Below are 21,670 nucleotides of genomic sequence, written 5' to 3'. Positions count from 1 at the left end.
TACTTTGTAAGTCCAAAGTACTCCGGGAGTAAACTATCAAAGTAATCATCAAGCTCCTTATCTTATCTTGCCGAATGCGGACTACAGCGCCCCGCGACCGCCGACCGCGAGGGTCCCGCTCCCGCGCTGTTCAACCAGCTTCAACCGCAACTACCACCATGAAGCTGCTCACAACCTCTGCGCTGTCTCTCCTGGCGGCAACGGCTGTGCTCGCTGTGCCGACCAGCGATCAGGTCATTCTCGACGGACTCAGCTCCGTCGCGAACGAGTGGAAGGATGTGGCGCACGATATCCTGCGCGAGGGCAAGCAACGCGTCACGAAGTGGGTCGACGGAGGCAAGGAGTTCGTCCAGCAGCACGGCCTGACCTGTGAGTAACTTTATTCTGCTTGTATGCGCGGGTAAGCTCAAAGTGTCGGCAGATGAGCTCGTGTCGCATCCGGCGTTCGACGATCACCACCTGCGAATGACGAAGCCTGCACTGTGCGATACCGCGGTCAAGCAGGTCTCGGGATACCTTGACATTGCTGATGACAAGCATCTCTTCTACTGGTGAGTGCGACCCCTAAACCACCACCCCCACCGGCCTTTGTGGCGCTAACATCACTCCGAACAGGTTCTTCGAGGCCCGCTCGAACCCAGAGAAGGCACCTCTTGTTCTCTGGCTCAACGGCGGACCGGGTTGTTCATCCACCACTGGTCTGCTCTTTGAGCTCGGCCCCTGCCGCATCGCTGAGGAGGGCAAGAACGTATCTTTCCACCCGCACTCCTGGACGGAGAAAGCGAACGTCATCTTCCTTGACCAGCCTGTCAATGTCGGTTACTCGTACGCCGATGGCGACACGTCTGTGAACACCACCCCCGTCGCAGCAGAGGACGTCTGGGCGTTCCTGGAGCTCTTCCTCACGCGCTTCCCGCAGTACGCGGGGCTGCCCTTCCACATCGCCGCTGAGAGCTACGGCGGTATGTACGCGCCAAGTATCGCGAGCGTGGTGCACCACAAGAACCTCGATCTTGCGAAGGGTGCGGACGCGCTGGCGCCCGGGCTGCTCCCCATCAACCTCGCGTCGGTCATTATCGGCAACGGTATCTCAGACCCGTACGTACAGATGGCGAGTGTGCCCGACGCGGCGTGCGAGGGCGAGTTCCCGGTGTTCAGCGACCCACAGAGCGCGCAGTGCCAGGCGCTGCGCACGAAAGTGCCGACGTGCCAGCGGCTCATCAAGAGCTGCTACGACTTTGACTCCAAGTTCACCTGCACGCCCGCGCTCCTGTACTGCAACAGTCAGCTCATGGGTCCCATTATGCGTGTGTACCCCGTTTGCCTATTCGTGCGTCGATAGACTCACTAGCTGGCCATGCAGAGACTGGCCGGAACGTGTACGACGTGCGCCGAGAGTGCGATCGCGAGAGGGACGGCCAGCTGTGCTACCAGGAGCTGACGTGGATCGACACGTGGATGAACCTGCCGGAGACGAAGCGCCAGCTGGGCGTGAACCCCGCGCTCGACTTCGCGAGCTGCAACATGGATGTGAACCAGGCGTTCGCGCTGCAGGGCGACGGCGCGCGCAACCGCGCGAAGCTCCTGCCCGAGCTCGTTGAAAGCGGCATTCGCCTCCTCATTTACGCGGGTGATGCGGACATGGCGTGCAACTACATTGTGCGTGCCCCTTTGGTGGGTCTCACATTGCAACAGACACTGACACTAATGTTAGGGTAACGAGCGCTGGGTCGAGAAGCTTGAGAACAAGTTCCACGACGAGTTCGCGTCGACGACGCTCCAGCCGTGGGTCACGCTCGACGAGGGCAAGCTCGCCGGCTGGGTGCGCAGTGCCGGCGGCGATGGCTTCACCGCGGGCAACCTTACCTACGTCCAGGTCCACGCCGCTGGGTATGTGCTGCACTGTGTTTCCTCGCAAATGCTCCGTGGCTAACGTTTGTTGTGTAGACACATGGTTCCCTTCGACCAGCCTGAGGCCGCTCTGGTAAGTCTCACCCGCGATAGTTTTGGGAAGCCGAGTCTGATCGTGTATCTTTTGATAGGACCTCATCTCGCGTTGGCTCGAGGACGTCCCCCTTGTCCTGAACTGAGCAACTGCAGTGCATACTTGTGGTCGCGCTCAGCGTTGTGTAAGTCAGTCGAGGCTATACGGTCGGATCTATGTATACCGCACATGGACATGGATTGTATAACTTTTATAAACGCGACATCCGTTATCTTGCACCTGCGTTGATTGCGTACAAGGCGGAGTCTTGCAGGCCTCAACGAGAGCGTTGACGCTCTGACTCGCAAACCTGCAATCGAACATATCGTATCACAAGTGTACGAGGAATGATGACAGGACAAAGGTCCAGGCAGAGAATACAGGCATTTCCAAGAACTCAGACAGACAGATCCTCATCCGACCATTACAGTACAAAACGATCGTACAACACGATACACGCATACTCATTCCGATATCACCTAGACGGTCCTCTCTTCATCCATGTCCAACGCGAACCCGCACCTCCATCTTACACAATCTGCATCTTCATCCCCGGCTTGACGTTGAAGGTCGCAAGCTCCTGACCCCCGTGCACGATGCGCATCCGGCGCGGGGCAGCGTTCGCATCCGCGCTGACCGTCAGCGACGTGAGACCCGGCGCGGGGCCCCACGAGAAGCTGACGCCCAGCCCGCCGCGCAGCCGTGCGTTCCTTATCGAGCCACTCTTCCACTGCGCGGGGAGCGCGGGGAGGATGCTGACGGTGAAGACGTCGGAGAGCGATGCGGAGTCTGGGGTTTGGACCAGGCCATTCTGGGAGCAGAGTCAGTGGGTGCTGGGGAGACGAGAGACGGAATGTGGGTTGGGGAGGACTTACGAGGAGCGCGGCGGGGTAGCCGAAGTTCGCGTCGATCTGGAAGATGGGGTCTCCGGAGGGCGAGTACTGGCTGAATAGGTTCTGTGCGAAGTTGCGCTCGACGGCATACTGCGTGAGACACGAGGAGTCAGCCTACCTCTCTACATTGCATACTGCAGATGGCATGCAAATACTCACAGACAACTCGTGGTAGAACTCAGTCGCGTTTTGCAGCTGCGCCCAGCACGCCGCGCGCCAGACTTTCTCCCAGCCCGAGTCCGCGTCGGGGCCCGTGCCGTTTCCGCGGTGGATGAGGCTCGTCTCCGCCGCGGCGAGTACCTGCGCGTGTGTAAGGTTCTGCGATGTCGCCTGCACGCTGGGATTGTAGCCTGTAATCGCGTAGCCAGGATACAGTCCGATGAGGTGCGAGAGATGGCGGTGAGTGTCGGTGGGCGAGTCCATGTCGACCTTCCATTCTGCCACAAAGTTAGAGTCAGCGGGGTTATCATGAGGGGAGTGAAGACGAATGCTTACCTTGTAGCTGACCCCATGAGCCGACGTGAATACCCTTGTCCATCTGTGCGCGTTTGGACGTCACCTCTGTGCATTCCAGAACGGTCAGCAGGTGCACGTAGGCTCGCGATTGCACATTTGATGTTACTTGCCATCGAGGAACGCCGTGTCTGTGTCACCCGAAGCGGGGAAACCCTTCTCGACGGCGTTGAAAAGTTGCCAGATGACCTGCTGCGCGTGCGCACAGCCTACATCCTCTATGGTGAGTTTCGTGTCGGTGGCAAGAGAGCGCAAAAACTTACCCAGGGTGATTGGAACTTGTTCGGGCGAGTTGCATGGGCTCACGACGAGCGTCGAATCATTGAAGCGTAGGTCCGGAACGAGTTTTTGCAGATGGAACTGAGCGGCGCTCTATGGAGGTATCTAGCATCAGTAGCAGAGCATCCATGATAACGTCGAAAGGCACCTTAAGCAACGGCCAACCCTGAGCCTTGAACCAGTCGATGTCTTGGGTGAAGTCAAAGTGGTCCCATACGTGGAACATCTGCGTGTTGAGGATTATTGTACTGTCTTGCGATACTCGGACACACCATACACACCATCCACGCATTGGATTCTGGAAAGAGGTCAGTATCGCATTAACACGGATGAGGGCCATGTCCATGCATACCGGGGTAGTCTGCCCACGACGCCGTGTTGCCTCCACCCTTCATACCAGTGTGGCCGAAGATCTGAACGCAAATGAGCAAGCTTCAAGACCATACATGGAGCATCCTTACGTTCATCTACCCCAACCGTGTCAGAATTATCGTGAGATATCAATATCCAGCTTGATAGCGTACCTCGTTATGCGTGACCCAGCCTTGTGAGATGTTGTATAGCACCTGCGCCGTCTGCGAGCCGCGAGGGACCCATGTTTTCTGGCAGGCAGGTATGAGTATTGCCTACGCCAACACTGTAACTTGAGGAAATTTGCGCACCTCGAAGTAGTCAAAGAGCGGCGTTACGACGTCCATGGCAGTAAGCTCTGCAAACCAGTAGTTCATCTGGATGTTAATGTTCGAGTCTGCGCAGACGTATCGTAAGCTACTTTTCCGCATTATGGACCGTCTGATACCCACGATAGTCTGTGATTTCGATGGTACGTCAGATTCAAGCTGATTTTCGATTGTCTCGGATACGTACCTGCGCTCCACGGGTTGCTCGCGTCCTTGCCCCACTTGCCCTGGAGGTTGGCCGGAAGCACACCCCGCGCGCTGGTCGCAAGCAGGAACCGCCCATAATTGAACAAAACCCACTCCAGGTATGTGTTGCCTACATCTGTCTCGTACTGCGCCTTCAGCACGTCCGTCGGCGTGTCGAAGTCGGGCGTCTGGCCCAGGTCCAGGGCAAACTGCGTGATGACCGACGCGAAATCATCGGCATGCACGGAGCGCAGGGAGTCAAAGGAGGACGATGACGCGGTGGCTGGAGTGAGCAGTGCGAGAAGCGCATCGTGCGGATCGGCGCCTTGGAAGGAGAAGTCGTGCGCGGCGTCGCCTGCGCTCATGTCGTAGTTCGTCCCGCCGACCCACGTAAGGGTGATGTCTTGCGCGCCGTTCACCGTGATAGTCGCGTTCGTTCCAGAGGGGGTGCATGAGACGGAAGGAGATGCATCTCCGCTGGAAAGCGCGGTCACCCGAGCGAGAATCTCGAACGCCATGCCAGGGTCAGAAGCGGTACCGGTGATCTGAAGCGTCGAGTTGTCGAAGCAAATAACAGTGGGCGTGGGGATGCCGGACTCTGCGGCGACGGAGTAGGCAAAGGTCAACGCTGGGAGAGTGCTGGACGAGTTGATGTGTTGGATACAGGCTTCCGCGGGATGAGAGCAGAATGTTTCGCTGCATACATGTGAGCGCCCATGAGTGTTGGAATGGGGAGCGATATGGCCTACCGGGTGAAAGTGGTGTTCCCCTGTGTCCACTGCGTTCCGTGCACTGCAGAGTCGAGGTCGAGCCAGCGGAAATAGTTCGAGACGTCACCGCTCAGATCGAGAGACGACAGTAGATAGCCAGCCCCTATGTAGGAACCTATCTCGACCGTTAGCTGACTCGCGCCTCGACTACAAGAGTGTGGAAAATATACCATAGGCTCCTGCATCGGTAGTGAGCTGCTCGATGTCTGCAGGCAGGGCGAACGTCAGACAATCAAAATCTTTGACATGTGGATTCGACATACTGTCGATGGTGCCGCTGGAACTGTCAAAGATACTCTGACGAATATCCTGCATGGCTTCCGCTGTGGCTGCCTGCTCCGAGAGCTGTTTGTTACCTCCATTGTAGGACTACAGCTATACATCAGCTGAAGATCACCGCGATGAGATTCGTCAAACATACGGGATCCTGGAAAGGTCCACCAGACCAGAGGGACTCGATGTTCAGTTGTGTGACTTCCTGGGCAGTCTCTCCCAGCAGCGTAGCTTGGAGCAGGATAAGATATAGTGGCGAACTACTAGTGCATGGATCGTACCTGCCAGGAATCCGTTGCCGACGGGCAGCCAATCACTGGCCCAGTCGTCGAACCTTCCGGGTTGCTTGTACCATAGGCCATTTCCGCTGGACGGGAACGCCGGCGGAGCTGCGACAACTGTCGACAAAGTCGCCGCAAACGCAACTACACGGGGCGTTAGCATCTCGGCGAATCTCTGGGGTAAGGAGCTCGAGGTAGAATCCACCCCCGAGACGGCGTATATAACGCGATCGGAACTCGCTCGTCTAGCCTTCACGGCAGAGCACACGCTCTCCTACTTAATGCCGGGCGACGTCGCGAGGCGGGTCCGCCGTGACCGCCTCACATGATACCGGTAGGATTCAGAGAAGGCGCGTCGCCCGGGGCAGCAGATGGCACATCGCACAGCAATCGACCACCGAGAGCGTAAGCTTGCCTTGTGCGTCCGCGGTAGCTCTATGCGATGACGTCTCGGCCTGGGGCGGGCCGTCGGCGAATACGCCTGGCTCCTGTGAAGGGGGGTCTATGTCGTACTGCTTCTGCCGTACGGAGTCGGGAGACTTGCCGGTGAGTGGCCGAATATGTGGACTGCAAGGTCAGAACATCAGGAAGCGGTCAGTTGACCATGTGGAGCTTACATCGGTCTTCCGGGAGCGTGAATAAGTTGCGGTATAGCTGCAACAAGCTCATCGTCGTGCTCAGGTACGCGTGGGCAGAGTTTGAGAGGTGAAGGGGGATTGTATCAGACGATGCGCCCGAGCATCGTTCTTATGGAAGCGTTGGGTCCTCTGGCAAGGTCACAAGCTCGGGCTTATGGAAGTGGAAGCGCTTTCCTGATCAGTCGAGTCGTAGGTGTCCGACCGTTACTCGGGATGGGAGAGTGGAATTCGTTTGCTCGCAGCTACTCCTTAGACCCGGAGGACAAGAGGAGTGTCGAAAGGTTGACGGTAGAGTGGTAAGAAGGGTAAAGGGGTGGTGGGTCCTATTGGGGATGAGTATCTCCTCGCGGCAAACGCCGAGTGGCCAGAAACGGTTGCCGCCCGCGCGGATCCTCCTCGCGAGGGCCACCATTCATCGCGAGCCCACTGCACCTCACTATACTGCCTGCAGGTGCTCGCAACACACAACTCAGATGAAGACGCGCCAGGCTACGGACTGCGATAGGCACGCGCGCGAGCACACGAGAGGGGCGCGAGGGGGCGCGATGCCTGATCGCGGGGCGTCGCGCGCGATGGTCGTCAAGACACCGGCGCGGGCGCGTACATGATGGCCTGCGCGCCCGACCCGTTCCCCCACCTCCTGCTGTGTTCCTACTCCTTCCTGCTCTCTTCATAGGCTCGCGCCGCTCTTCCATTCTTTTCCTCTCGCTGTGCGATTTCTCAAGTTTCTCCCCCTCGGACACCTCTTGGAGACACGCGCAGGCTGAGACGTCACGATGGCCTTCTCTGAGTTTTCGTCGGTTGGGAAGAAGAAGCTTGGCGTGCACGGTACGTCTTATGCTCGATAATGGCTGTGTTACCGTTAGGTGGGTGTACTCATCGGCGCTGCAGTCCTGCTCATTGTCTTGGACGTGATCGCGCTCGCGCTTGCTGCTCGCGTCAACATTTTCCAAGAGTTTTACTGTGAGTGTACACGGTGTGTCAGAAGAGCCAGAGATTTTGACATTGGTTGGCAGTCATGGCGGACCTATTTCCCCTAGGCCTTGCTATCGCGACGTTGATCATACTGTTCTTCACGTATGTCTACTTTATTTTTTACTCTCCTGCATACTATATCTCATCGCACCCACACGTAGACTCGTGCTCGACCTCACCATCAAGAACATGCCCACTGCTCGCCCCGCAGTAGACGTTGGCCTCCTCTACGTCCTTAGCATCTTCTGGCTGGGTATGTGCATGCAAGCCTGAAACTATATTCTCCCCGCTGATATTGCCCCAGCGTTCAACGCCTTCTCTACCTCGCGATGGCGCAATATACCTATGAACTGCAGCTCGATACCCGAAGGTCTGTCCACGCATCCCGTCCTTCTCCGCGCGCGCGCTTCCTAACCGTTATCCAGAATACCCCGACGAGCGCACCTGGTGCCGCGACGTGCAAGCCCTCAAGTCCTTCGTGTGGATCGAGTTCGTAGCTCGTACGTGTCACCCAGCTATCCCTATCCTTGCGCTCTTCCCATCCAACGCTAACGCGTGCTTTTTGCAGTCTTCTTCACGGCGTCGTTCATCCTGCGCTACGCGATCACCGAGCACAAGCGCGGCCGCAAGCAGATCTGGAACGGCCCGCTCTCGCGCTACGTCCCGCGCGACGGTCCGCAGCGCGACCAGTTCTCGCGCCAGACCGTCACCGACTACTTCGGCGCGCGCGGCACGTCCGCGTTCGAGAAGTTCTGAGTTCCCGAGCGCGCCCCCTGTTGCTCAAGTTTCAGACTCACGCGGACACTGGTTTTGGTTCTCCCTGTTTTGAATTCTGGATGGACCGCGGCTGCGACGAGCGTGGTGAGGTGGTGTACGTTTGTTGTTGCTGGCGGCCTTCCGGAAGGGACGCCGGCGTGTAGTCTAGGTCTTTTTCTTTCTGCTGTTCTCGTTGCGAGTCCGATCGTGCTACCCCCTTCAATCAGATCTTGTATACACTGCATCCTGCAGCCAGGTTACATACCCAGAACATCGTGTTGTTTAGGAGAGGTGGACGACGGGACGGGAAGATAAGTTATTATGGTGACGCGATGTATAACAGGATGCGGGTGTCTACGCTACGAGATGCAATTATCTTCGTGTTGTGGTGTGGGATACGATGCAACGCCTCCAGGTAAGCAGTGTAGGTTGCTGCGTGGATGGGAGCTAGATGGGAGCATGTATAGCTCATACTCACCGACTAAGAGAATCGGAAGGTCACGGAGGATACCGGAGCGAACCGGGTTCGCGTGGCTTTGCGTTTCTGTTTTGACAGTGGTAACTTTCTCCTCTTCGCTATGATGTTCCTTGCTTTATGTGCAGCTGAGAACACTTCCCCCACTCTAGAGAGACATCTTATATTCCGTTGACTTATCCTTATCACTTGTCATCTTCAATGTGCCAAATACTTATTGCCGCTTTGGCACTTTGCTCGCGCGGCCCGTCGGACACCACGAATGAAATGATGTCGAAGTTGTAAGCCGTGAAACTGCTTGCATGGATAGCATTATACTTACACTGACGTATTAAACTTCTTAGACATGCCTTGGACACGCGTCGCAAAGTCTCGTCCGTTTGACGCGGCTGTTGAGAGGAAGCGAAAGAGCTTTTTATCATTGTGGGAGGCAGCCCTGACCCACTTGATGCACTGACAGTGGATCAGCGTTGTCTCTGAAACAAACATCTTTCACTCGGTCGGTTTTCCCTGGCAGAGAAACTGGTGCTTGAGGCCTTCCGGTCGACGAGGAACAAGATTTGTTTGAGAACTTGGACAACGCCCGACAGCGTAATGTCGTCTCTGGGCTTTCCCGACCCTGCTAAGAGAAGCAAAGCATGAGACGAATGACGTCGCTCAACAGGAACGTTGAGCGACGTTATTTACCTTTCCGCAGAAGTCATTGACGTTGTATCCGGGATGGATCCTCGAGCGGAAGGCGTTGAGCTCGGTTAGTCCTGAGTTTATACGACCAATTCCGTATCAAATAACGATGGTGATTGGGCGGCGATGTCACCAAAGACTGCTGCCTCTGCTGCCACCCTTGCGTTTTTCAAGTTGCCGCTTTCTGTGCGTTGACGCTGGGCGGCGTATAAGAGCGTGGCAGGATATGGTGGGCGAGGGCCATATCTTCACTGCTCCTCCTGGTCCCCATTGCTCTCCTCCACATCGCATCACATCTCGACGAGATATGCATCCTGCATTCGAGGCGTATCTGGAGGCGATTGCGTTTCCTGTCTCCCGGGCGTGTGCTGCATGCCTGACTCTGACTGGGTGCAGACATATGGGCATGCAAAGACGCCTTGCACACGACCAAGCGAGTACGACGGCGCGCCGCCTGCCATGGGCGTGCACCTGTCGAAGTCTTCGGCGTATCAGACGAGAAGCTGGTATCAAACTGAGGCGTCAAAAACCATATAGTCGTCGCGAGGCTTCATGGGATCGTCGTGGTGAGTAAAGTTCCAATATCCCCCACTGTTCTTTGTCTGATCTATATACACAGAGTGGTCTGTAAATTGCGCGGCTGGTTCGCTGCGAGCCAGCTCAAACGCGTCGAGTGCGTCGATGGTCAAGAGAAGTGCGCTAGTGTCTGGTGCGGGGCTATGGTCAGGTGCGCACTACGTCTTGTTCTGCTCTCCTATTCTTCATCCTCATCCTCGCTCCCGTAGCCGGTAATTCTTGCCGTGCACGCAAACGACGCACACTATGTCTAGACCGACATGTCCTGCTGCGATCAGCTTCCCAACGCATCCTCGAAGAGCGTATTCAAGACTGAGTACTTCCAGCGCGAGTACCAAAGCAACTTCGACGACGACTCACTACCTTTGCGATTTATGTTTGACTTGGGGGCACGGATGATCACTCAAGCAATCAACTCGAAGAGCAAACTTGGAGACATCCACGACAATATCGTCCTTCCGCCATTGCCTCAAATCTCTACACCATTGACGATCCACGCGCAGCAGAGATTATCCGCTTCTTCGAGTTTCCCTACACAATAATACAGCCACTCGTGATCCCACCAGCCAACCCCAACGCAAACTCGCCCTCATTCTCGCCCCCGCGTCGCGCCAAAGGAGGTGAGACCCTCCCGTGGCTTCAATTAACCCTTCCAATTCATCATTGCGCATAGGCACTGGTGGGTCATCTGCGAGTGGCGTCGTCTGTCTCCCGGCCGCACAGCGACAAGGCACGCGCTATCACCCCTACCCGGACATGGGACGTGCAAATCGTGTTGCTTCAGCGTGTACAGCGGCGTGCGTCAAGCTCTCAAGCCAGGGCCAGACACAGTTGTGACCTCAGCTTATCAACATCACTCGCCAAATTAGTTCAGGGTCAATGGGATACCTCGCACATCTAAGCTGGCCTGAACGGTGCGCTCGCCCAACCTCTTGCTACATACCATGCCCATCGCTAATCTCCGGGCTCGCGCGCTTCCAGCATCTCACAGCGCCATAGGTGCACCGGTTCCCGTACATCCCTTCGCAAAGGTCGAAGAAGCGAGCTCGATTCAACCGTATTCAAAGCGCCCTTACGCCCGGACGATCCGCCAACGTCTGCTGTCTATTGCAACAGCCCTATAGACTTCCATCTTCCGCATCAATGGCGCCGAACTCTCAAGCCTCCGAAATAAGCTCTGCGAGGGACATACCCTATCGCCTTCACCGCTCTCTCAGGACTCTCCTTACTCTTGAGCACGGTTCTTTTTTCTTCAAGTAGGACACGCGCTATCTTGGCAGTACTCGCAGCTTCCGGGACGCGCGACCCCTCCCGCGAGTGCTGCGTGCCAGACAGCACGGGGACCTGTGCGTATGGAGGGCTGCCTCGCGCACGATGCAGCGGTCACGGCGATGCATCATATATCAAGACTTCATATGGGCCGAGATCTTTCTACCCATCTTGGAGGATATGACGTGTGTGGAGAAGGGAGGGTGCGAATAACTCGCGATTCTGTCTGCAGAGCATGCAACGGGGCTTCACGGGATCATCGCGGTGAGTGGGTTCCCAATCATCACTCATTGTTCATTGTCTGATGCGGAACAAAAGCGCGGTTCGCCGCGAGACCGGACGAGCGAGCCAGTTCATTTGTGTCGCGTGCGTCGATGTTCAAAAACGGACGCGTCGAGCATTAGCCGAGCGCGGTGGCTGAGAACGCGCGGTGGCTTGTGGCTCGTTCTTCTACCTCTCGCTTCTCTTCCCCAGTCCTTCATCGCTGCCTATTCAACACCACACTTCCACCCCACCGCCCCACCACTTCATTCCTCTACTCATATCCTTGCCATGTCTCCATACCAGCAGTCAGCCGGCGCATCATCCTCGAAGCGCGTCCTCGACGAGTCGGACAAGACTGACGACACGGACGACTTCGACTGGCAGCAAAGGTGCCTCGAGTTCTGGCGTAGCATTGGAGCATCGAACATCCCGGGGCCGTCGGTACGTCTACTGTCTGCTCGCTCCCCATTGGGTTCGTCTAAAGCCAACGTGTACCCCCAGAGTACCTTCCGGGCTGAGAGCCAAACATCCTCCGTCCCCGACCAGGGTGCGCACACAGATCCCGCGAATAACCACGACAACCCCTTCGACGACAGTATGTTGCCTTATGTTTCCCGGGGAGGCATCGAAGACCTAGAGGGGTTGGACACGGTCTCTGGGCTGAATGCGTACGGTTCTTTTCTACCATTCGAGGACGGCATGGCGAATGGAGAACACCTGGGGATGGATATGGGTTTACTAGACCCTAATTACGAGCTAGGAGGGCAGCAGGTATGGTCCTTCCGATGCATTCTTCGTCTCGCGCACTCATTCGATTCTCCAATCAGCCCTTTGAACCCTTCGAAGCCTTGGATGTCGCTCCGGCTGCCAACTCGTATGTAAATTGGGACCTTCCACCTTCGTTTTTTGGTCTTCCTGCGGCTAGTTCACTCGCCATTCCATCCGAGATCCCCGCCGGGCTCACCTCTACCCCGAACGCAGCCTTAGACCGTTCCCCTTCTCAAGCGTCGCCTCCGACGAACGACACAATTCCCGTGCCCGCTACGCCGGTGATCGACCCCTCCCTGCTCCAGGACGAGCCTCTTCCACGAGACGGTACCCCTCCAGTTCTACAAGATATCGACCCGCAGAACCAGACTCCCGAAAGACAGCCTTCCACGAAGAAGGGGAAGGGGAAGCGGGCGCCCAAAGCTACGAAGCGGAGTGGTAGCGACCGGGAGAATATACCCGGCATTATCCCCGCCCCGCCCTCACGCGCGACACGATCGCGGACGCCCGAAGCGGAGGACCAGGGACCTGCTCGCAAGCGGCGCAGACGCTGCGAGCTGGAGAATGCCAAGGGCACTGAGGAGACGCGGTGCGGTCTAGACGGCTGCGAAGAGCTCCTGCGCGCCTCGGACCCTGACGGCGCGAGGAGGCACTTCGATACCCACGTCAAGAAGACGACGACAAAAGGGAAGACTACCACCAAGGGGAAGAAGGAGAAGAAGACCAAGAAGGCTGCGAAGAAAGAGTCGAAGGCGAAAGATAAGGAGAAGACCGAGTACCGCTGCCCATACATCGGGGAGGGCGGGAAAAAGTGCGCACACCGTCCCTGGACGAATCGACAGAGTCTGCAGCGACACGTTCATGGAGAGCACTACAAGTGGTCCTTCGAGTGCCCCGTGTGCGGACGGACATTTCCGCGCCGCGACGCGCTGAAGCGACATCGGAAACCGGTGAACAGCCCCTGCCACCAAACCCCGGGATCAGAGGATGAGGATGACGACGCGTCGGAGTGAGGTGAGTTGCTGCTTCCTTCACGCTGTTTTCCTAAAACTGATAGAGCTCATGTAGATGGCTCATGCTACGACAGAACGTCATCCCTCATAGAGAGAGTCGACCCAGATGACGTCCGTCGCCGCTTGGCTGTCGGATTCTTCTGACACTATCTGCATTCCAAGCACAGAATATGCCACAATATGGCCTCGTAGGCGTATCTATCTTCGCTAAAACGTCACCCACGCCTCCCTCTACGCCGCCGGGGGCCACAGGATCGCCGCAGCAACATATGGCCTATACTTACGCACGTCCGACCTTGTGGCTCCCAAATCGTTTTCGCCGATGCACCTTCGGTCGTGCAGGATTCAAAGTGCAAACAGCAGCCGGTGCTTAGCGGAAGCGCAAGAACACAAACAAGCACGAATGCAGGGTCTCAGGCCGTCCAACGCAGAGCTCGAGAACGAGAGAATATCCGTCTATCCCTCGTCTATCCACTCCGCATAGTCGTTCTACGACTTACGCTAGGAAACCCTCAACATCACCCCTCCCGCTACCATGTACATCCCCCTCCCAGACGTGAGGCCATCTGGCTCATACGAGGACGCGCCGGGACCTGCTTCGACAGCGCCGCAAACAAATGATTATGCCGAGATCCCGATATCGATGAGCGGCTCGAAGCGTCCTCATACAGAAAACGAAGGCCCTTCAGATGCGCCTCATCCAACCAAGACGGCAAAGGCACCTCGAGGGAAGGCTCGTGCAGCCCCCATCCGTCGTGCCGTCACGAAGAGGAGTCGCGCGAGCAAGCCCGTTGCTGCAGCTCGCGCTGCGCCACCAGTCGCGGGCTCATCGAACCTTGCCAGGGCAGCGGTGGATCGGAATGAACCAGACGCGGGAGATAAATCAGACGACGACAAAGACCCCGCATGTATCGGGATTGAGGCGAGGGAAACGCGCACGAAGCGGGACCGGCGCACGAAGGCCCAAGTCGCGGCGGTCACGCAAATAGGCCTTCCAAAGATCTCATGTCCCGTCGAAGGCTGCGAGACGATGTCCGACCCGCTGACCCACGACGCGAATCGCGAACACCTGAAGACACACTACGACCCGGGCGCGCTGGACGCCAAAGCTTCCCTGCCCTGTGTCTGGAGCGGCTGCGAGGAGTGAAAGGCGGGAACGAGGATGATCACACGTACACGAACATCATGTGGGCCGGGCGTTCATCTGTTCCGTTCCGAGTTGCCAGTGGAAATGGACGTCGAGACGTAGCGGGGATCTACCGGCGCACCTAGCGAGGAAGCACAAGGGTTAGCAGCTATCGTGAGTGAGTTATTTATGCTCTCATCGTCGTACCATGCGCTGAACGACGCCGTCTCGTCCTGCAGGGCGTTGTAATGAACCTTTCCCGGGTTCTGTGTTTATCATTATGTTCGCGCGCCAGGAGCACTCTGACGCTCCATGGACTGATGTATCATGTATTCGTAAACTGTAGTAGTACATGTAGTTGTATAAAATTTCCGCCCTATCCTGCACAGGTCCCATATCTTTCCCGCGGGAGCCTGTAATCTCGGGAGTAGGTACCCAGGAATGATCCGGTTCGCGTCTTGAGGCCGATGAGAAAAGCATCGTTGAAGTGCATGATGCTTTGAACCACGTTGCTTGCCAGGACCGTTTGGGTTCTAGTTTCATAAAGAAGCTTGAATTAAGTGTCGCTTTCCACATACTTAAAGGGCGTCGCTCATGGGAAGGCGGTTTTGACTACAGATCCTCTTTCTTTTGCTGGACCGCTTCGCGGCAAGCATCTTTCAGTGTGCCAATAGAGAGCTGAATGCTTTCTCGTTCCTGATGGATGGAGGCCTGCGTTCTTCTTAAACGGCTCTTGCCCTCGATAAATTCCGTAGTGGTGATTGCGTCAAGGGCCATTACGAAGCTATTCCGGAGATGCCATAATCGTCGATTACAATGATCATGGTTCCTTTTGTACAATGGCGTGGTGTGCAATATGTTTGCTGTAGTCGTTTCATGTCTGGCATGAACCCCATTGCAAGAGCTAAGAACGATGTGTAAATCCATTGGTACTACAGGCTGAATATATAGCTAAACGGGACGGGGGTGAACATGACGATGAAACACACCACGCAACCCGTCAATTTCTTCGGTTCTAAAATCTCTGCGAGCGCACCACTGTCTAGGGCGCCGACCTACCCAGCGGAACACTTCCGGAGAGTCGCAAACTTTCGCACAGTCTCCTGTGTTGATATTTGGTCAGGAAATGTGCCGGGATGCGTTGGGCCAATCGATGCACGGCGTCAGTGGACACAATGGGAGTCGAGTGCGTCGATGGTCTCGAAATGGCGTCTAGTTCCCTAAATTGGTATGTGTTTAAATTCGCCCTCTCCCGCTCAAACCAACCCTCACCCCATCTCATCCACTACCCACCGCCTCCGCTGCTTTACTCTCCCCTCACCGCCTTACGCTCCCCTCAGCGCACTCCCCCGAGACGTCCATCAGGCATATCCTCATACTCACTTCCTCACCACTTCTCACTCCTTACTTTCAACATGTCCTCCGCCTTCACCACCAGCGCCGGCCCTTCCGCCTCCACTTACAAGCCCATTGAAGGCGAATCCAACGCGAAATTTCCGCCTTACAGCTCCGGTCAAGCTCAGGTGAGCTTCTCATTTCGCTCAAAAGATCGCCTTCAAACCAATGCGGGCATGTGGCAGCAGGGCGCGTCGTTCCCGATGCCGACCGACATGCATTTGTCCCCGGCCCACACCTCGTTGAGCGCGGTTCCCCCCGCACATTCTCAGGACAGAGACTATGCATCCAAGTCGCTCCTCCCGCCTGCAGGCTACGAGCTGGAGCACATGGGCGATGAGCAGGGCCAGGCCCTTATTCAGGTATGTGGCTAAGCTACGCATGTCGTGTCCCACTCGCTCACATGCTCTGAAGTCGCCCTGGAGCAGTGTCGAGCACGCGGTCGCAGTCTTCAACGCGACACAGGCTCTGTCTCACCTCCTGGCAGATGTAATTCTGGGGGCGAACACCGAAGGTCCCGCATTGGAGACCCCCGACGTCGCGGAATGCGACAAGGAGAATTGGATTGCCGACGTTCCACGCGATCTGGAAGATAGCCTCCAGTCAATCTACTCCTCGACTCGCAAGCCGTTCGAAGGCTGTTCGGTCGCGCCTTCAAGCTTGTGGCTTGTGAACCCCAGCATACGTATCACCACTCGCACCCCGGAAACTGTCGCGTTACCGCCTCCCACCAAGCGCAGCTTCGCGATGAACGCCGTACGCCTCAGGTTTCCTGCGTCTTCGGCGAGCGTGGTTCGGCCCACCTTCTCTTTCGCGAAGGTCTTCTCCCCAAAGGCAGCCCCTCCTCGCATCTCGGAGTATGCCCAGACGATCCCCCTTATTATCTCTCAACCTTCCTGGCTACCGCAGTCGCCGACTCGCAAGCGCCCTCGCTCGAGCGATGTAGAGGACTCTAATGTCTCCCCTCCGCACAAGAAGGCGAAGTCGGACACGGACACGGTCGCGCTAGAGACAGTTCCACAAGAGCGCCCCCTCCCAGGAGTTGCTGATGAGACAACGCCCATCGTCGATGGACCTTGCGAGTCTGCGCCAAAGCCGCTGTGCGAGGTTGAAGCAGAACTGGATGGAGAAGACACAGGCGACCTCGAGGTTCCAGAAGACGACACGGCTCATCAAGACAACGCAACCACGGACGACGCGCCTATTCCACTCCAGCGGCAGGCGTACGCTCCGCGACCACGCCGGACCAACGCCGAGCTTGCGCAGGTCACCGTTCCCAACTTGGAGAACAAGCAATGCGGAGTCCTTGGCTGCACGACGATGCTCTGCCCTACGGATGGCGACAAGAATCGCCCCCACATCAAAGGGCACCACACCCCTGCGCAAATAGCGAGCAAGGCCTCCATAACCTGCGCTTGGGCCGGCTGCGGACATGTTGAGAAGGGGATCTGGATGACGCGACACGTCGAGAGGGACCATATCAAATATGGGTACTTTTGCCCGTTCGAGAACAAATGTCCTATCAAATGGAAGGGGAGCCGGGCGAAGGACCAGTCCTGGCATATGAACGTGTACCATCCTGGCTGGAGAGGGTGAGTAACTCTTCGATGCGTAACCTCTCCCACTCGCTGACTTCTGTTCTCGCGATGACAGATAGTCGCGTTATCATATACCTCTCTTCCTTGGCTAGTCTCGCCTCTAAGTGTTGTCGAGGCGATTCTCTCACCTCCCGTTAATATTGCCGAGGAGCTCGGCCGTTTCGCATGGGATGGCTCCATTGAAGAGCCCAACGAGCGCAACCTCTCTTTCGGGGCCGCATTCTCGCCCCGGCGCGCCGATCATGTTTGGTCGTATTGTAGATTATGGTACCATCCGATGTATTTATAGATGTATATAACTCGACATCTTCTGTGCGATATACGATGCGTATGGTGTCTCATAAGCTCCAGCCTTCTTATCTCCGTATCAAGTGTTCGCACCCGTACCGCCAAGCTGCCCATATCGACTAGAACGAGCACGGGGTGCAAGCGTACTTAGACCGCCTCCGAAGGATGTGTGACGGCGATCTTTCATCACATATCGTCCTGGTCTAAACACCCGAGGCTATGCGGCATACCGCTTCTCCTGCAACACGTAGGCCAACACTTCCATCATGGCAATCGACGCTGGCCAGGTATGCACGAGCCTGGGCGCACGCGCAACGAGAGACCAGGAGTGAGAACTCGTCGTTGCTCCTCCTGCATTACGACCACTCCCACGCGGGTTACACCGCTCTCAGGCGGCCCATTCACATCTCTACCATGGCACCCGGGTTGTAGGAACGTTGTCGGGCATGCAAGCTCCACGGTATCTGACTCGACGCCCAATGCGTCACAAAGTTCGAGGGTCGTGCCTGGCCATCGCCGTCTCCGTGACTAACGGCCCTTCAGATGCTTGCAGATCAGCCTTGCGCGCAGCGTCGCGTGTACGTTTCACTTGTCTGACGTCGTTGCTGCGCGAGGCAAGGATATTCAGTGGTCCAGAACTCCACAGATATCAAAGGTCATTTGACGGTCAGCTGTTGGCGACGGCGGAATCCCGCAGCCCAACAAAGGGACTTCCTGGTTAGCACACTCCGTTCGTCGAAAATGAGGTGTTACTTACTAGTGTGGGTCCCGCGGGTGTCCCGGGACGCCAGGCGCTCTTGAAAAAGCACTCACGATCAAAACGTTGGCCCGGTTGAGTGGAGCCACCTCGGGTCGCCGCCGTTGCGTATGACGCCTACCTGCACCTATTAGCGTTACAATAAGAATGAATTACTGCGATCCAGGGGAGAGCTCGAACTCAACAACAAGAATGAAGAGACAGGGGGTTGCAGCATGGCGTCTTACCGCTATTGTCTCGTCGTCTTAGCATCGTGCTTAAGCATGCTATGAGACCGACCGTTGCACATGATAGAAGTTGACAAGGCGGCCACAGCGACGCAGAAAGAGAGAGGGAAGGACGTCAATGTGCTCACCGCCCAAGGAAAGCTGCCATCTCAATCCCCATAGTCATTCCTCAGACAGGCCCCGTGAATGCGCTGTCGAGCTGACGTGCTGCTGAAGAGCAGAGAAAGGGAGACGTACGATGTGCCGAGCATGACGAACTCGGCGTTCTTGCTCTGTTGTAACAGTCTAATCAGAGAGCGAGATGAGACCTCCACGCTCAGCTCAGGATGTTCGAGACTAGGAACCAGTCCTAGCGAAGACTGCTGAGAAGCGGGGAGGCAAAGGGCCTCAGCGGAGAGAACATCTCGTAGACGGGCTCAGGACGTGCGGAGAGCGACTGGTGGAGGGGGAGAAGGGCGAGCAAGCGAGGAGATGGAGGTAGGAGAACAAGAGGGGGTCCCCTGAGGTTCAAATCCCCGGCGCATATATAAGCTGACCGCCCCCTGGCACGGGCGCATCCAGGCAACTGGCCCAAGCTGTCCAATCACATCGCTCAAAGGCATGTGAAGGACTGTGAAAGATGTGGCTAAGATCAGCGCCAAACAACGCTCGCCTCTTGTCCGTGCAATCCTCGCTCGAATCTCAGCTCTCTCGGCGACGCTCTAGGATGCTCTCTATGGCCGCTGGAACGCGATAATCACCGGAAGACACGATATCACGATCTGCGAGACCCATCGCCATCGAACACGACTGGATTTAGCAGATCCTGACGTCGTAGTAACGATATAAAGTCGTGCGTCTGCCTCTCATGAGACTGTACGTCGTGGGCATACGGAGGACGAGAAGAGAGATGCCCTTTTATATCAATTTGCCACACTTGAGCGACACGTATGAGCTCCAGATCGCCCACTCCGCGGTCCACGCGAGAACACGCGTCGTGGGCGTCTATAAACTCAACCACTGATGGGCGCCTATCCTTCATGCCGCGGTGGTACAAAGGCCGCACGCGTTCCGGCTCCGAGAGAAGAAAGAGTATAATCGGGGAACTCACTGGATGGTTGTGCACAACCTGCGCAGGCAATATTTATGCAGCACAATGTGCTGTTTGTAAAGCTTTGAGCGAAACATGCGACTGGCTGCGCGTCCACCTCGTCCTCGGTTTACGCTTTGGTGTTGTCGCCGTCGCGACGCGTCTTCCGCTTTGCGAAAGGAGTTGTGCATCGGTGTTGATCATTTTGCGCGTTGGTGCTATCGTAGAAGGAAGATGCATGCTCGGGCGGTGTTTCGGAACGCGCTCCTTTGCTGAGCATTGTCCGAAACTTCGTCTCCTGATATAAAGAGCACGATGAGTGTTGTCGCTGTCGTACATATTCATCAAGGAGACTCGCCTAGCGCTAACGCTTATTGCATCAGCGGTTGTATACCCCGTCTGAGGCGCGATTGGAGATCTGGGAAGCGTTCAGCGGCTCGAGTCGTGCGCAACGACCAAACGACTGCTGGAGCGCGGTGGCGGCGATAATGGCGATACACTGCTGCTGCATTGTCGTCGTGAGGCTGAAGGCATCTTGCGTGAAGGGGGCAGCTACATTGTGGGTAACGCGATTGTGCTGCAGAAGAACGTATAAGATGGTAAGAATCTCGGCGCGACATCGACATATATGCTGACCGAACCCACCAGCCACACCAGATTGTGAACGCCTGGGTCGATCTCTCTGTCAGAGCCGACGCTCGTACCGTCTCGTGCTCTGGATCTTGAAGGTTGTGTGCTCCACGCGCGCGGAAATACCTGGACGGCGACGGGATTCAACACGGACTAGCGAGCAAGAGCTAGCCACAACGTACCTCTGCGGTCTTCATTTTTGCCCATCGACACGGCGCGTTTGCGTCTGTCATGGTCTACTTCAACGCGGTGCTCGTGGAGAGCAGATACGTGGGGTTGGCGGCTGCGCGTTTAAGCATGATCCATCCGTGGGCCGCACCGTGGATAGCGGGGAGAGTCCGGGGTAGCGGGCAATGGGTCGCGCTTCACCTCGGAGGACCGTTCTGGTGCGTACGGTTCACCTTATAATCTTGCACTCGCTGACCTACGCCTAGGGCATTTGCCATGGGATGGTCGGCGAAGGCGTCGATGTTGTGGTTGGAAGTAGAGTCGAGTGCGTCGAGCGGTCAATTTGGGCGCCAAGACGTTTGACGCTGGTCAGAACTCCGCGAAGGCCATAATAGGCCAGGTGTTGGTTTGTTTGTTTTCCGCTGTTCGCTCTGCACATAAAATCAGCCACTCGACGTCCCGTCGGCATCTCTCCCTCTCACCACGCTTCAACCCACACACCCCGCACCCCGCACCCCACTCCTTTAATCCAGTCCTACACCAATCAAACATGGCATTCAACTACGGCTTCGACGGGCTCGACTTCTTGCCCTCCCTCACCTTCCCTGGGCACCAGTCGCTTGGGAACGTCAACCACAGCCCCTTCGAGGATGCGCTCGCTACGCCGCGCCAATCGGTAAGTCGTTGAATCTTCAGCTGCATATGTGTACGGGGACAGCGCTCATTACCCACGACAGAATGGGTGGACGTTATCTGAGCTCATTGAGCTCAACTTGGCCGGTCCATCGCAGCTGCCGGGAGACGATCAACAGTACTCGCTCAATGGTGGGTTTGCGTCGAACTCCTTCGACCCCGCGTCCGACGTCTGCTGGGGCGATGTCCTGTCGCGTCATACGACTGTGGATGGAACGTCGGACGCGAGTGCTGGGGGGGCAGGGGGCGCAATTGGAGGTATGTGGCTAACCAGATTTTCAACATTCGCACGGCTGACGGCGAACCGACCAAATAGCCTCCCCAATCCAGCTCCTCTGCGCAGGAGGACCTCGCATTCGCATACCTTTCTATGCCCGTTCCCTTCGAGCTCCTTGGCCCAAACATGTTCAGAAGGTGCGCTCACGTGAACGACTCGCATTTG

The 21,670-nt window shown here is 56.7% G+C and overlaps 6 protein-coding genes across 6 annotated transcripts; 5 read left to right on the top strand and 1 right to left on the bottom strand.

The window, feature by feature from the left end:
* The first annotated feature begins 145 nt into the window (after positions 1–145).
* On the top strand, positions 146–2,222 carry TRAVEDRAFT_60064 (carboxypeptidase C). The gene is made up of 7 exons (XM_008043342.1): positions 146–369; positions 422–551; positions 616–1,307; positions 1,364–1,659; positions 1,715–1,890; positions 1,948–1,984; positions 2,043–2,222. Exons 1-7 carry the CDS (start codon positions 159–161, stop codon positions 2,088–2,090), a joined length of 1,590 nt encoding a protein of 529 aa, XP_008041533.1. The 5' UTR covers positions 146–158; the 3' UTR covers positions 2,091–2,222.
* Positions 2,223–2,513: 291 nt separating this feature from the next.
* TRAVEDRAFT_39070 (glycoside hydrolase family 95 protein) lies at positions 2,514–6,528 on the bottom strand (the record flags this gene model as incomplete). Its single annotated transcript, XM_008042844.1, has 18 exons — positions 2,514–2,795; positions 2,860–2,967; positions 3,037–3,314; positions 3,373–3,438; positions 3,504–3,599; positions 3,654–3,762; positions 3,818–3,895; positions 3,951–3,967; positions 4,022–4,082; positions 4,194–4,271; positions 4,332–4,417; positions 4,537–5,231; positions 5,285–5,420; positions 5,476–5,511; positions 5,569–5,674; positions 5,727–5,809; positions 5,860–5,976; positions 6,477–6,528. The coding sequence occupies 18 exons, from the start codon at positions 6,526–6,528 to the stop codon at positions 2,514–2,516; spliced, it is 2,484 nt and encodes an 827-aa protein (XP_008041035.1).
* Positions 6,529–7,194: 666 nt separating this feature from the next.
* Positions 7,195–8,563, top strand: TRAVEDRAFT_152538 (uncharacterized protein). The gene is made up of 7 exons (XM_008043341.1): positions 7,195–7,325; positions 7,389–7,460; positions 7,514–7,574; positions 7,634–7,725; positions 7,777–7,842; positions 7,898–7,972; positions 8,041–8,563. Exons 1-7 carry the CDS (start codon positions 7,274–7,276, stop codon positions 8,226–8,228), a joined length of 606 nt encoding a protein of 201 aa, XP_008041532.1. The 5' UTR covers positions 7,195–7,273; the 3' UTR covers positions 8,229–8,563.
* A 3,221-nt stretch (positions 8,564–11,784) lies between these two features.
* Positions 11,785–14,424, top strand: TRAVEDRAFT_22380 (uncharacterized protein; the record flags this gene model as incomplete). Its single annotated transcript, XM_008042712.1, has 5 exons — positions 11,785–11,937; positions 11,998–12,267; positions 12,324–13,273; positions 13,620–13,731; positions 13,783–14,424. The coding sequence occupies 5 exons, from the start codon at positions 11,785–11,787 to the stop codon at positions 14,422–14,424; spliced, it is 2,127 nt and encodes a 708-aa protein (XP_008040903.1).
* Positions 14,425–15,818: 1,394 nt separating this feature from the next.
* TRAVEDRAFT_22379 (uncharacterized protein) lies at positions 15,819–17,455 on the top strand (the record flags this gene model as incomplete). Its single annotated transcript, XM_008042711.1, has 3 exons — positions 15,819–16,160; positions 16,213–17,390; positions 17,452–17,455. The coding sequence occupies 3 exons, from the start codon at positions 15,819–15,821 to the stop codon at positions 17,453–17,455; spliced, it is 1,524 nt and encodes a 507-aa protein (XP_008040902.1).
* A 3,630-nt stretch (positions 17,456–21,085) lies between these two features.
* TRAVEDRAFT_50474 (uncharacterized protein) lies at positions 21,086–21,656 on the top strand (the record flags this gene model as incomplete). Its single annotated transcript, XM_008042974.1, has 3 exons — positions 21,086–21,211; positions 21,273–21,486; positions 21,559–21,656. 3 exons carry the CDS (start codon positions 21,086–21,088, stop codon positions 21,654–21,656), a joined length of 438 nt encoding a protein of 145 aa, XP_008041165.1.
* Between the last annotated feature and the right edge of the window lie 14 nt (positions 21,657–21,670).

Source organism: Trametes versicolor, assembly GCF_000271585.1.
Source record: "Trametes versicolor FP-101664 SS1 unplaced genomic scaffold TRAVEscaffold_9, whole genome shotgun sequence".
In the NCBI taxonomy this organism is placed as follows: Eukaryota; Fungi; Basidiomycota; class Agaricomycetes; order Polyporales; family Polyporaceae; genus Trametes; species Trametes versicolor.
The sequence above is the reverse complement of the archived record's forward strand: the minus strand, read 5'-3'. Positions and strand labels throughout refer to the sequence as shown.

Bases quoted from the DNA above. Each gene is read 5' to 3' on its own strand.
- TRAVEDRAFT_60064 (XM_008043342.1), top strand. From the start codon at position 159: ATGAAGCTGCTCACAACCTCTGCGCTGTCTCTCCTGGCGGCAACGGCT. The intron at 1,308-1,363 runs GTGTGTACCCCG...CTGGCCATGCAG, and splicing joins GCTCATGGGTCCCATTATGC to AGACTGGCCGGAACGTGTAC. The intron at 1,660-1,714 runs GTGCGTGCCCCT...CACTAATGTTAG, and splicing joins ACATGGCGTGCAACTACATT to GGTAACGAGCGCTGGGTCGA.
- TRAVEDRAFT_152538 (XM_008043341.1), top strand. From the start codon at position 7,274: ATGGCCTTCTCTGAGTTTTCGTCGGTTGGGAAGAAGAAGCTTGGCGTG. The intron at 7,726-7,776 runs GTATGTGCATGC...ATATTGCCCCAG, and splicing joins CCTTAGCATCTTCTGGCTGG to CGTTCAACGCCTTCTCTACC. The intron at 7,973-8,040 runs GTACGTGTCACC...TGCTTTTTGCAG, and splicing joins GTGGATCGAGTTCGTAGCTC to TCTTCTTCACGGCGTCGTTC.